This window comes from Palaemon carinicauda, chromosome 4, assembly GCF_036898095.1.
Source record: "Palaemon carinicauda isolate YSFRI2023 chromosome 4, ASM3689809v2, whole genome shotgun sequence".
NCBI lineage: Eukaryota > Metazoa > Arthropoda > Malacostraca > Decapoda > Palaemonidae > Palaemon > Palaemon carinicauda.
In genome coordinates, this window is record NC_090728.1 from 170860182 (window position 1) to 170875469 (window position 15288).

A 15288-nucleotide genomic window follows, 5' to 3' on the forward strand; every position below is an offset into this window, starting at 1 on the left:
GCCCCCAGCCGAGGAAGTACCCGTCCAGACGGTTTCAGGGGCAGGTCCAAGAAAGGTTCCAAGCCTTCGAAAGGCAAACATTGACTCTCCTCCTCTCCAGACAGCAGTAGGAGCCAGACTCAAGATCTTCTGGCAAGCTTGGGAAAGAAGAGGTGCAGACGCCCAGTCTGTCAAGTGGCTAAGGGAGGGTTACAGGATTCCATTCTGCCGCAATCCCCCTCTGACCACTTCTCCCATCAACCTCTCTCCCAACTACAAGGAAAAGGACAAGAGGCTAGCGTTACACCAAGAGGTGTCGCTCCTGTTACAGAAGAAGGCAGTGGTGATAGTCCGGGACCATCAATCCCCGGGCTTCTACAACCGTCTCTTTCTGGTGGCCAAGAAGACAGGAGGTTGGAGACCGGTGCTGGACGTCAGTGCGCTCAATGCTTATGTCACCAAGCAGACGTTCACTATGGAGACGACGAAGTCGGTCCTAGCAGCGGTCAGGCAGGAGGACTGGATGGTCTCGTTGGATCTGAAAGACGCTTACTTTCACGTTCCTATTCATCCAGACTCCCAACCTTTCCTGAGATTCGTTTTTGGAAAGGTTGTGTACCAATTCCAAGCCCTGTGTTTTGGCCTAAGCACGGCGCCTATGGTGTTTACGCGACTGATGAGGAATATTGCCAAATTCCTCCACTTGGCGGACATCAGAGCCTCCCTTTATTTAGACGACTGGCTGTTAAGAGCCCCCACAAGTCGTCGCTGTCTGGAGAGTCTCAACTGGACTTTGGACTTGATCAAGGAACTTGGTCTTTTGGTCAACTTAGAAAAGTCCCAGCTTATTCCTTCCCAAACCATCGTTTACCTGGGAATGGAGATTCGGAGTCAAGCTTTTCGGGCTTTTCCGTCGGCCCCAAGAATCAGCCAAGCCCTAGAGTGCATTCTGAGCATGCTGAAGAGGAACAGATGCTCGGTGAGACAGTGGATGAGTCTAACAGGGACCCTGTCATCGTTAGCCCTGTTCACCGAGTTAGGGAGACTCAACCTCCGCCCCCTTCAATTCCATCTAGCAGCTCACTGGGACAAGAATATGACGCTCGAAGCGGTCTCTATTCCTGTTACCAAAGAGATGAATACTACTCTCATGTGGTGGAAGACCAACATCCTTCTCAAGGAGGGTCTATCGTTAGCGGTTCAGACCCCCAATCTTCATCTCTATTCGGATGCATCAGACTCGGGCTGGGGCGCGACCTTGGACGGACAGGAATGCTCGGGAACATGGAACAAGGAACAGGAAACGCTTCACATCAACTGCAAGGAGTTGCTGGCAGTTCATCTGGCTTTAATGAACTTCAAGTCCCTCCTGCTAAACAAGGTGGTGGAGGTGAACTCCGACAACACCACAGCCTTGGCATACATCTCCAAGCAGGGAGGGACCCATTCGAGGAAGCTGTACGAGATAGCAAGGGACCTCCTCATTTGGTCAAGAAGTCTAAACCTCTCACTAGTAACGAGGTTCATTCAGGGCAATATGAACGTCTCGGCAGATCGCCTCAGCAGGAAAGATCAAGTCATCCCCACGGAATGGACCCTTCACAAGAGCGTGTGCAACAGACTTTGGACCTTGTGGGGTCAGCCAACGATAGATCTGTTCGCCACCTCCATGACCAAGAGGCTCCCTTTGTACTGTTCCCCAGTTCCAGACCCAGCAGCAGTTCACGTGGATGCTTTTCTGCTGGATTGGTCCCATCTCGAGCTATATGCATTCCCGCCGTTCAAGATCATCAACAGAGTCATTCAGAAGTTCGTCTCTCACGAAGGGACACGGCTGACGCTGGTTGCTCCCCTTTGGCCTGCAAGAGAATGGTTCACAGAGGTACTACAATGGCTGGTCGACGTTCCCAGGACTCTCCCTCTAAGAGTGGACCTTCTACGTCAACCTCACGTAAAGAAGGTACACCCAAACCTCCACGCTCTTCGTCTGACTGCCTTCAGACTGTCGAAAGACTCGCTAGAGCTAGAGGCTTTTCGAAGGAGGCAGCCAGAGCGATTGCCAGAGCAAGGAGGATATCCACTCGTAGAGTCTATCAATCCAAGTGGGAAGTCTTCCGAAGCTGGTGCAGAGCCAATGCAGTTTCCTCTACCAATACCTCTGTAACCCAAGTTGCTGACTTCCTGTTACATCTTAGGAATGTTAGATCTCTTTCGGCTCCTACGATCAAAGGGTACAGAAGTATGTTGGCTTCAGTTCTCCGCCACAGAGGTTTGGATCTTTCCTCCAACAAGGATCTACAAGACATCCTTAAATCTTTCGAGACTTCTAAAGAACGTCGATTGTCCACTCCAGGCTGGAATCTAGACGTAGTCTTAAGGTTCCTTATGTCTCCTAGGTTTGAACCTCTCCAGTCAGCTTCTTTCAAAGACCTTACTCTCAAAACTCTTTTCCTCGTCTGCCTTGCAACAGCCAAAAGAGTTAGTGAGGTTCACGCCTTCAGCAGGAACATAGGATTCACATCCGAATCAGCAACATGTTCCTTACAGCTCGGATTTTTAGCAAAAAATGAACTTCCTTCACGTCCTTGGCCTAGATCGTTCAAAATTCCTAGCCTTTCCAACATGGTGGGTAACGAGCTAGAGAGAGTTCTTTGCCCTGTCAGAGCTCTAAAATACTATCTTAAAAGGTCAAAACCTATACGAGGACAATCAGAGGCCTTATGGTGTGCCATCAAGAAACCTTCGATGCCTATGTCCAAAAACGCAGTTTCGTATTATATAAGGCTTCTGATTAGAGAAGCTCATTCTCACTTGAAGGATGAAGACCTTGCTTTGCTGAAGGTAAGGACCCACGAAGTGAGAGCTGTAGCCACTTCGATGGCCTTTAAACAGAACCGTTCTCTGCAGAGTATTATGGATGCAACTTTTTGGAGGAGCAAGTCAGTGTTTGCATCATTTTATCTCAAAGATGTCCAGTCTCTTTACGAGAACTGCTACACCCTGGGACCATTCGTAGCAGCGAGTGCAGTAGTAGGTGAGGGCTCAGCCACTACATTCCCTTAATCCCATAACCTTTTTTAACCTTTCTCTTGAATGCTTTTATTGTTGTTTTTTGGGTTGTTACGGTAGGCTAGAAGCCTTCCGCATCCTAGTTGATTTGGCGGGTGGTCAATTCGTTCTTGAGAAGCGCCTAGGTTAGAGGTTGTGTAGAGGTCCTTTAGTATGGGTTGCAGCCCTTTATACTTCAGCACCTTAGGGTTGTTCAGCCTCCTAAGAGGAACGCTGCGCTCAGTAAGGAAGACGAACTTATTAAAGGCAGAGTAATGGTTCAAGTCGACTTCCTTACCAGGTACTTATAATTTCATTGTTATTTTGAATAACTGATAATATGAAATACGGGATACTTAGCTTCTTGATATACATGTACACTGGTTTTCACCCACCTCCCTGGGTGTGAATCAGCTACATGATTATCGGGTAAGATTAATATTGAAAAATGTTATTTTCATTAGTAAAATAAATTTTTGAATATACTTACCCGATAATCATGATTTAATTGACCCACCCTTCCTCCCCATAGAGAACCAGTGGACCGAGGAAAAATTGAGGTGGTGTCAACAAGAAGTACTGCAGTACCTGGCCACAGGTGGCGCTGGTGAGTACACCCCCTTCTTGTATAGTGATCGCTGGCGTATCCCTTCCGTAGAATTCTGTCGGGCAACGGAGTTGACAGCTACATGATTATCGGGTAAGTATACTCAAAAATTTATTTTACTAATGAAAATAACATTTTAGTCCAAGTGTCCATGTAAATACACAGTTTGGATGACAGGGTGTGGATTAGCAAGATTTGTTTACAGTACTGTAATGTATATAGTTTCCCAATTTGAAATTTCTATCTTGTGGCTGATCTCATGCTAGTATTTTTACAGGGGTTTATTTGTTGAATGTGAAAATTGTTTTTGTTATAAATTATTTCTTATTTTTTTTCCATTACTTCTGTTTGAGCAATGCAAATCTTTATTCCATAATGAATAATGCAAAAGTATATTTTATAGTGCAGTGCAGTAATGATATTTTGTTCAGATAAGATCAGTTCAATATAAGAAAATGTTTGCTATCTTGAAAATGCCTTAAAATGTTGACTTTTTACAGGAAAAGATCTCGTGAGTTTACTAAAGAAGATGAGCCGGATGAAATTGTCCCCTCATCAAATTTCCTCAAGTCTCCAAGAGAACGGAAGAGAAGTGAAAGCTCTGATATCAAAAACAAATATAATTCTGAAGACAGAAGTGTTGAAGTGATTGAGATAAATGATGACTCAGATCACCAAGACAATTTGTGGGAAGAACCAGTGAGAAACCTAGATGATGAATCAAGAGACAAAAGAAGTACTGTCCCTGAATCTGAGATAAAAGTGAAAGACGGTAGAGGTAGGAGAAAAAGTGTTGAGGGTCCTGGTAGAAGAAAGAGTATAGATGAAGGAATAAAAAAGAAAAATGGTGATGTGGGTAGGAGAAAAAGCACTGATGAAGGGTTAAGAATAAAAAGTGAAGAGGTGGGAGCAAAAAGTGGGGATGAATTTTCAACTGAACAGGAGACAAAAGTCAAGGTCAAAGTTGGTCGTGGACGAAGAAAAAAGGTTGTTGTTGATGATGACAAAAAAGATGAAGAAGAAAAAGTGAAGGTAAAGGGGAAAGAAAAACGGGGAAGAAAACCCGGCAGAAAGCCTGGGAGAAAGCCTGGTTCTCGCAACAAAGTTACTCGGGAAGAAGTTTCTAGCGATGATGATGAGGAAAACACAAAGCCACAGGTAAGAAAATTTATATATCTTAGTTTGCTTGTATTCTGTTGATAGTGTGCTAGTTGTTAAGTACAGTATGAGATCTTATTATAGGGTACTATAGTAGTAATTGAGATTTAGTTTAATGTTACCTTGCCACAATAACCATTCTGAACATTTTTTTTTATTAAAAGCAGCAAGTCATCATCTTTGTTTGAATCTCTTTGAAAACTTATCCACTGTCAGAAATTTAATGTTTTGAATTTTTTCATGTAAACTTATGTACCTATAAGTAGCCATTATTCACAGTGTTTCGCTACTAAATATTTCAATTCCAGTCTCAAATGTAATGATCTGCCGACTGTTAGCACTGCATATGCCCCCTTGGATCCAAAGTTCCTTGGCAGCTCAGTGTATTACCTTTTATGTAGTTGGCATTGTTAGGTGCTATGAAAATGTTAGCATTTGAAGGCAGGAGCTGTTATTATAAAAAATTGTTTTGTATGAATATATTATGAAAAGTGGGGACAGTGATTAAGATATTGTATCTGAATTATGTAACATACACTCTACTGTTTCTGGAGGTTGCAATGAACAGAAATCAAACTAACTGGGTGTTATTTCTAAAAAAATTTTTTCGAGAAATAGAGTTGACACAAAGATTTCTCTAGAGTAGTAGGAGAATGGGATTTGATTAGTTTTACATGCTCCTCACCTTGCAGAGTACTGCCATCTTTTACCTTACTGTATGCTCCAAAACTCAATATTAGATCATATGATAAGCTTTAATCATTCATAGGGTCAAAGAGACCTTTGAAAAACCCATCAGGATTAATGAAAGGTCCATCTGAGGTCTAATCCTCTTCTGTGAGACCTCCCCGAGTGCCCATTAGGTTTCTAGTTCCCCTGAAGACAATGTATTTAGTCTATTATTATTATTATTATTATTATTTTTTCAATATTAAACTTACCCGATGATCATATAGCTGCATCCCTGCTGCCCGACAGAAAAAAACCTACGGGCGGAATACGCCAGCGATCGCTATACAGGTGGGGGTGTACATCAACAGCGCCATCTGTCAAGTAGGTACTCAAGTACTCGATGTCAACAAAGAACCAATTTTCCCTCTGTCGTGCCACTGGCAAGACCTACTAAATACGCCGTCCCTAACTGGATTTGTTTTCACAACGATTTGGTGAAGTACACTATTCCAGTTTTGAGCTTTCGCTATACAGGGGTTTTATCTTCATTTCAAAACTTGAACTCGTTTTGGATAGATTTAATTATGGTGACGAAGAGAGTATGGACTCTCTTTCACTTTTAAATGGCCGACCCTTCCCTTAGACGGAAGTGTTGGTGACGAAGAGAGTATGGACTCTCTTTCACTTTTAAATGGCCGACCCTTCCCTTAGACGGAAGTGTGTTTAGGTTTTTGGTAATTTTGCTTAACAAGTTTTAGATCTATTTATTTTATATCTCTCCGCCTTTATGGGCCTCTTCGATTAACTTTCCATTTATTATAAACTTATAAAAATTAATTTTTATGTTTGTTTATATGCGACCTTTCCTAATAGTAGGCGGTCCTTACTTGGAACCGAAGTTAATTAACATTGAGCCCGTCATATCGTATTTACCTTTTAAGAATTTAATACTTTTTTAATTTTAATGTTTTATGAAAGAATTTCTTTGATAGTCTCGTACTGTTTTCAAAGATGAACTAACGTTTAGTTTTTTAGTCTCCGCAGTTGTTGACGTTCAGAACGTTCAACATGCGCTCTATCGTTACGATAGAGAGAGAGTGTTTCACGGTTTCACGTTGCAGTAAGAGTAAACCGATTCTAGCGTTTCGTTCATTCTTTCTTAGCTTAAATGGTTTAAATTCTAAATAAAGGAACTTTTTATTTGGGAAACCTTTCAGTTTTTTCCTTTAGCAAATAACATGTTTTAACGATATATAATTGGGCTCTTCTCTCAGATGCTAAGTCAAGAGAGAAGAGAGAGAGAGATAGAGACGGAGGGAGAGAGAGGAGAATAAACGTTTCGTTCAAGCGGGTAACGTTGTTCTCGTTTTTTACTCTTCTCCCTAGTCGCTGTAGGGGAAGAAGGTAAAACGTTTCTAGAGTTTTATTCTTGTTCCCAGGCTTTATGCGGTGAGAGATTTTAAACGTAGTTTATTTGATCTAGTGTTTAGTCTCTTTTCCAGCCACTGAATTCTTTATCTTTATTTATGTTTTTCTGTTGCATTGTAAAACTGTTTTCGCAATTACTACCTTATAATGAGGGATAGGATTGCGTGTTTCAGGTAGAAATCAGTTAAAGTTTCGATTTCAGTGAAATAAGTGCAAACAGAAAATCAAAAGTGATAAAGTGATATGCGCAAAGTGTTACAGTGTTGCGTTCGAGGGTTCGTCTGTTCGTGCCAGTTGTTCACCTAGTCCGGGACCTCTTACAAGCTCCCAAGCCCAGGGGAGAAGTAATGTCGAACGACTTATGGGTTCCACAGGCCTTGATCGACGAACAGACGTTTCCCTCCGTGGTTTCGGGTGTATCTACACACGTTGCCGACGTGAGATCGCCCCACCCACACAAAGACGAGAGCCCATTTATTCCTCGTCTGCGGAAGAGGTTTCTCGTAGAAACCATGGACCAAATCTTGCAGCTTTTTAAGTGCAAGTCGGTCCCTTCCGCGCAAGTCCAACGGCCTAGGTGTAGCCACTGGGTCAGTTCGGACTCGCTGCAGTCATCCGACGACTGCACACCTCCCAAGAGAGGCAAGGTGGTACCGCAACAGGCAGTAACTCACAACGGACAGTAGCTCCGTTTGTTGCCGTTTTTTGTAGACCCTAGTGGTCTTTACTGCAGTCTATGCAGACTCAGTTAGCTGCGGTTATGCAGGAGTTTCGTGCGGAGAAGGTTTACACTGCTCTCGTTAGCCTACAACCTGCCACGGTTGTGCGCCCAGCTCACGCTGAGGCTGCCTGCTCCCACACTCCGGCTGCGGAGAGCTCCACCTCCGATGCGCGATCGACCCTGCCAGACGCATGTTAACGTTAGCCGACGTGCGGCTCCCTCCGTTAACATGCGTGAGCTACCGCATCAGCAGTGGGAAGGTGGAGTCAAGCTGCCGTGTTTTGACGCGATGCGTTAGTTTCCGCAACCCACGCCAGTCCCCACCACGCACCACCACTCCGCTTTGGTTGTTGCCTGCACCCACACTCCGACTGCGGAGAAGGTTGACGATGCACCCGTTGGCCTACAGCCTGCCACGGTTGTGCGCCTAGCATGGCTGCCTGCTCCCACACTCTTGTTGTGAGAGCTCCTCCACCCATGCGCAGTCGACCCTGCCAGACGCATGCTGACTCCCACAGACACACGGAGCACTCCGTTGCCGTGCGTGAGCTACCACAAGCTGCCGTGTTTTGACACGGTGTGTCAGCCTCCGCAACCCACTGTGGTTACCGCCACTCGCCCGCAGCAGACTAGTCAGTCAGGAGTTGAGGCTTCCCCACACAGCTTTGGTTGTTGCCAGCTCACAGGCTGTCAAGCAGTTACATGTCGTTGCCTTTTGGTCTGCTACTAATGCACCAGTGCTGTATGTCCTCACGCACCTGTTGTGGTTGACAGTTCAGTTTTTGACAGTTCACAGACTGTCAAGCAGTTACATAACGTTGCCTTCTGGTCTGCTGCTTATGCACCAGTGAAACCCTCACTGAGATAACCTAGCTTTTCTCGGACATGGTTCCTGTAGATGAGAAAGTGCTGTTCTCCCTCCTTCTGATATTCCTTTGAGGACTCTGTCATTTGGAGAGGAGCCTTAAGCTGCTTAGCCTCCTATGGACTTTAATCTAAGCATAACAATGCTTCCAGGGATGGTAAATGGTTCCGCTTCAGTCGCTAACCCCGTCTGTTGCCACACCTGCTCCCATAGACCCTAATGGGCTTTGTTGCAAGACATGCAGTCCAAGCTTGTGTCCTTGATAGAGGATTTTTTACGGAGAAGAACCTTCTAGCCAACAACCTTCCTACCGGTTGGTTGTACGCCCTGTTGACGCTGAGGTATCCTACTCACGTCCGCCTGTTGAGATGGTTCCTCCACCGGTGCGACCCAGTGTGGGTTGCCAGTCGCACGTTGACGTTAAGGGACTCTCGGAGGTGGTTGTGGACGTTCAGTGTGTCACTAGGAAGACGTTCAACAACCAGCAGAGGTGACTTGTTGTGACGCAGTGCGGCAACCTCAGCAACCCGGTAACCTCAGCAACCCGGTAGGGGGTTGACTGTACAACCCAGACAGTCTAGACAGTTTCGGGTTGATGCTGTACTTCTTCGCGTCCCCATGGTTGACAGTTCACAGACTGTGCGGCAGTACCATGATCTTGTGTCCGGCTCCGTCACGCATCCACCAGTGCGACCGGATTCAGCGAGTCAGACGTTGCCCACTCCGTTGCCGTTTCCTCATCAGTTTCGGACGAGGAACCCTCTGATGAGGACATTGCTGAACAAGACGATCAACCCCCAGCCCTGCTATCCATCCAGAAGATGCTGAAGAAGGAACACTGCCCTGTCAGGCTGTGGATGAGTCTGGTTAGGACACTGTCATCCGTGGTTCAATTTGTGTCACTTGGAAGACTACACCTCCGTCCTCTTCTGTATCATCTAGCTTTTCACTGGAAAAGGACAAGACGCTAGAAGCGGTCTCGATCCCGGTTTCCGGAAAGATAAAGTCTGGTCTGACTTGGTGAAAGGACTTTATCAACCTTTGAAAGGGTCTTCCCCTGACTGTTCAGACTCCCAACCACGTTCTCTTCTCGGACGCATCGGACGTAGGCTGGGGTGCGACATTAGGCGGTAGGGAATGCTCGGGATTATGGAACTCGAGTTAAAGGACAATGCATTTCAACTGCAAGAAGCTTCTGGCAATACGTCTGACCTGGAAAAGCTTCAGGTCTCTCCTTCAAGGCAAAGTGGTGGAGGTGAACACGGTCAACTCCCTGCTTTGACGTACATCTCCAAGCAAGGAGGGACCTACTCTCTGACATGGTACGAGTTCGCAAGTGACCTCCTCTTCTGTTCAACAGGTCTAGACTTTTCACTAGTAACGAGGTTCATCCAAGGCAACTTGAATGTCATAGCAGATTGTCTCAGTAGGAAGGGACAAATAATTCCAACATATTGGACCCTCCACAAGGATGTATGCAAGAGACTTTGGGCCACCTGGGGCCAGCCAACCATAGATCTCTTCGCAACCTCGATGACCAAGAGGCTCCCAATACTTTGCTCACCTATCCCGGACTCAGCAGTAGTTCATATAGATGCCTTTCTACTAGATTGGTCACATCTAGATCTATATGCATTCCCTCCGTTCTAGATTGTCAACAAGGTACTGCAGAAGTTCGCCTCTCACGAAGGGACAAAGTTGACGCTAGTTGCTTCCCTCTGGCCCGCGAGAGAATAACTCACCGAGGTACTTCGATGGCTAGTAGACGTCCCCAGAACACTTCCCCTAAGGGTGGACCTGCTACGTCTGCCACGCGTAAAGAAGGTACTCCAAGGCCTCCACGCTCTTCGTATGACTGCCTTCAGAATATCGAAAGACTCTCGAGAACTAGAGGTTTTTCGAAGGAGGCAACCAGAGCGATTGCTAGAGCAAGGAGAACATCCACCCTTAGAGTCTACCAATCGAAGTGGGAAATCTTCCGAAACTGGTGCAAGTCAGTATCCGTATCCTCGACCAGTACCTCTGTAACTCAAATAGCTGACTTCCTCTTATATCTGAGGAAAGAACGATCTCTTTCAGCTCCCACTATCAAGGGTTACAAAAGCATGTTGGCATCAGTCTTCCGTCACAGAGGCTTAGATCTTTCCAACAATAAAGATCTACAGGACCTCCTTAAGTCTTTTGAGACCACGAAGGAGCGTCGTTTGGTTACACCTGGTTGGAATTTAGACGTGGTTCTAAGATTCCTTATGTCAGACAGGTTCGAACCACTTCAATCAGCCTCCCTGAAAGATCTCACCTTTAAGACTCTTTTCCTGATATGCTTAACCACAGCTAAAAGAGTCAGTGAGATTCATGCCTTCAGCAAGAACATCGGATTCTCATCCGAAACGGCTACATGTTCTACAACTTGGTTTTCTAGCCAGACACGAGCTGCCTTCTCGGCCTTGACCAATATCGTTCGATATTCCAAACTTATCGTATGGTTGGAAATAACCTAGAAAGAGTAGTATGTCCTGTAAGAGCTCTTAAGTTCTATTTTAAAAACCTTTACGAGGCCCGTCTGAAGCTTTATGGTGTTCAGTTAAGAATCCATCTTTGCCTATGTCAGAGAATTCTTTATCCTATTTTATCAGACTGTTAATACGAGAAGCTCATTCCCTTCTGAATGAGGAAGACCAAGCTTGGCTGAAGGTAAGGACACACGAAGTTAGAGCTGTCACAACTTCCGTGGTCTTTAAACAAAATAGATCTCTGCAAAGTATATTCGACGCAACCTATTGGAAAAGCAAATCAGTGTTCGCGTCTTTTATCTTAAGAATGTCCAGTCTCTTTACGAGAACTGCTACACTCTGGGACCATTCGTAGCAACGAGTGCAGTAGTGGTGGGGGCTCCACCACTACAATTCCCTAATTCCAGAACCTTTTTAATCTTTCTCTTGAAATATTTTTGGGTTGTCCGGAAGGCTAAGAAGCCTTTCGCATCCTACTTGATTTGGCGAGTGGTCAAAATCATTTCTTGAGAAGCGCCTAGATTAGAGGTTTTGATGAGGACCTTTAGTATGGGTTGCAACCCTTCATACTTCAGCTCCTAGGAGTCGCTCAGCATCCTATGAGGATCGCGAGGCTCAGTAAGGAAGACGTACTTAAAAAGGCAGAGTAATTGTTCAAGTCGTCTTCCTTACCAGGTACTTATTTATTTTATGCTTGTTATTTTGAATAATTGCTAAAATGAAATACGGAATACTTAGCTCATAATAATGTCAACATGTAATGCTGGTCTCTACCCACCCCCTGGGTGTGAATCAGCTATATGATCATCGGGTAAGTTTAATATTGAAAAATGTTATTTTCCTTAGTAAAATAAATTTTTGAATATACTTACCCGATGATCATAAATTAAAGGACCCACCCTTCCTCCCCAATAGAGACCCAGTGGACAGAGGAGAAAATTGGTTCTTTGTTGACATCGAGTACTTGAGTACCTACTTGACAGATGGCGCTGTTGATGTACACCCCCACCTGTATAACGATCGCTGGCGTATTCCGCCCGTAGGTTTTTTCTGTCGGGCAGCAGGGATGCAGCTATATGATCATCGGGTAAGTATATTCAAAAATTTATTTTACTAAGGAAAATAACATATTATTGATAGCCAAGCTACAACCCTGGTTGGAGAAGCAGAATGCTGCAAGCCCAAGGGCTCCAACAAGAAAAGTAGCTCAATGAAGAAAGGAAATAAGAGAATAGCAAATAAAGTAATTGATAAGAAAATATTAAATATTTTAAGATCAGTGAGCCTAAAAATAGGTCTGTGATATATAAACTATAAAACAAGACTCATGTTAACCTGTTCAACATAAAATCATTTGCTGCAAGTTTATTCTTCGGAAATTCCACTGATTCAAGAGCAAGATTAGGAAGATCAATCTACAAGCTGGTCACGCCTGGAATAAAACTTTTAGAATACTATGTAGTGTTGAGGCTTATGATAGAGAAGACAAGACTGTTAGAATTAACTGCATACCTAATACTACGCACAGGATAGTACAGTCTGGGAAGATCTGAATGCAAGGTATGGTCAGAATTATGAAAAATCTTATGCAACATGCATAAAAGACTACTAACTGAATGACAGTGCCAGAGATTAATATCCAGATCAGGAGTAAGGAATTTAATAGACTATAAGTTTTTATTCAATCAAGATGAGAATCAGCAGCTGAACACCTGACAAAACAGTACTTGAAACAAGGTAGAATGAAAGACTTAAAACATTTCTTCAGGGTAGATTGATCACCAAATTAAAATATCTTAAAAAAACTCTTAATAAACCAATTTCTGTGCAATTGAAGAAAAAAGATTAAATGTAATTCTCAAAAGTAAATTTGCAATCAAGAATCACACCTAAAGTTTTAAAGTAGTTGTATATAGTTAAAAAACATCAATGCAAACATAGGGATATTTAGGAACCACTGTCCTTTACCTTGTGACGATCAGCCTTGAGATGTGTTAGGGTTCAACTTCATGATCATAATTTGTACCATGCCCTGCTTGGATTCTTCATACACGTGCATCTTGGTCAGGTTGGGGAGGTCATTCAGAGGAGGCCTTTGTATTAGGGAAATGGTTCCCTCAGTTTGCAACATTTCACATTAATATGTTGGAACCAAGGTCAGTCTTCATGGTGTTGAAGAGGATTGGTCCAAAAAGGAACTCCCAAAGAGTACTGTATAAAGATTTTCATAGTTAACCAAGTAGCTTTCTGGTGCCTCAGGATGGGGGGGAAATCTTGAGAACTCTCAGTGCAGTGACCTTTCCATTATGAAGTTCTTTCAGGCAAAAAAGGTGTTCCTCTCACCATTCCACATGTCGGGTTCACTCATCTTAGTGGAGGACGGGGTCCCCCTCCAGGCACAGTCCTGCATGTGGAGTGGACCTTGGACCAGAGTTCTTTTCATGATAATTTGGACCTAATTCTTGATTGCCAAACAGATCTGTTTGCTGTGAAAGAGAGCCACAATCTTTCACAATATGTAGTACCATATGTGGACTCTTAAACAGTGGCAAGAGATGCCCTGAATCTAGATTGGAACAAATGTTCGTTGATCTATGTTTCCTCCAAAAATTTTTTTTCTTTTAAGTCCTTCAGGATTTTTCAGGGACAGCTGTGCTAATAGCATTACTTTGGTCCAACAGCTTGGAGTATCAACATATTGCATCTTTGAATGTATTGAAAGAAACTTGATTTCTTTAAGATTATACCTTATAAACAAATCTCGTATTAAGTACAGTAGTACTATGGATTGTTTCCTAAAAGGAAAATTAGATTTTCTATTAATTTATTCTCATGTTTTCACTTTTGCTATGTTATGATATTGGGGAAAAAGAATAAAAATGCTTTAGTCCTGGAAATTTAGGCATTTGAAGAATGCAACTTCCTCTGTCATAGACTTACGGAAGTAATGCATCAAGAATTATGGAAAATTCATATAACAAAGGTTACTAAAAACAACCCTTTCATAAGTCAAGAAATGGCTAGGTACTGTATTTCAGATTGAAGTGGTAATAGTTGTTATTACGTTTAACTTTAATTTTACAAAATATCCTACCCTTTCTGGTATAAAAAGCAGAAAATGTGATGTAGGAGAAAAGAATTTTAGATAATCACGGGGTGTATTCTGTCTAAATTCCAGGGCCTTTGTATTGGTACTATTTTATCTTTTTTGTAGGTAACAACTATAGGTAACGACTACTCGTATATCATTATGACATGAGTATGATGAATATTATATAGCTAAAATGGTGTAGAATTTTAATTGATATTGTGGATTTTCAACAGGTGTACAGTGGTCGCAAAACCAATAACTCATTGTCATCAGTGGCTTTCTCATTAAATTCAGCAGCAGTTGTGTCTGAACCTGCTGTTAATACTGTTAATTCTGTCACATCACCACCAACTAAGAAGAAAGTTAAAAGTGCGCACATGTAAGTATTATCTGTAGGCTTTTTTTATTCCATCGATTGGTTTGTATTATGATTGTTTTTTTGTTTTTTTAATAAAACATAGCATATCTAGTGATACCTGCAGTATCAACATGACCATTTTTCAATTGTATTTTTTAGTTTTGTTTCTTTTCCAAGCCATAAACTCCACATTTCCTTACATAAATTTTCAGTCCTATCCTTGCCTTTAAATTCCACCATTTTAAAGTATGTCTCAAGTCCTATCCTCTGATTTTTTTTTTGCTATTCGTTATCTAAACATAGGAGGTCCTAGCCCCCATCCATTTTATATACACCTTTGCAGTTCAGAAGTAGATTTTGAACCTTTAGCAATTTTTAAAGAATATTTTGAGATATATTTCATGTATGGAATCTGAAAATTCAAATACAGGTACCTAAAAGAAATCTCCCCATAATTATTAATAAGCTGCAATTGGGGAATAGCCTTATTTTGCAAGTTTTAATCTTCATGGGCTAGAGAATAGGAAATGTCTAATACTGTATTGATCTTGTATCTGGGATACTGATTTGCACACCAAGTAAAATTTTCAGTTAATTGGAGGGCAGTGCTCATTGTCCCAAAGAGGAGAAGTTCTTACTTTGAAGGAAGTTAAACTTGAGGCAGATTTTGCTTGAATATATATCCAAATACTTGTTAGTCTTTGAGAAAGATGATTTGCATAGCAGTAAATCAGATTTTCTCTGAATTCTTACTACTTTATTTTGACGTGAATGCATTTTGTCTGAATTCTCATTCAATGTTAAATCTTTCATTGATATTTTGGACATATATCTTCCACATCTATTTC

At 42.7% G+C, this 15288-nt stretch overlaps 1 protein-coding gene across 3 annotated transcripts in view; it reads left to right on the forward strand.

The window, feature by feature from the left end:
* The window catches only part of LOC137640186 (uncharacterized), a 150094-nt gene that overhangs the window by 107671 nt on the left and 27135 nt on the right, over window positions 1-15288 (forward strand). For all 3 annotated transcript variants that reach the window (XM_068372714.1, XM_068372715.1, XM_068372716.1), the window contains 2 exons: window positions 4135-4792; window positions 14316-14461. In XM_068372714.1, the coding sequence (XP_068228815.1) occupies window positions 4135-4792; window positions 14316-14461 (804 nt within the window). The remainder of the gene's footprint in view (window positions 1-4134; window positions 4793-14315; window positions 14462-15288) is intronic.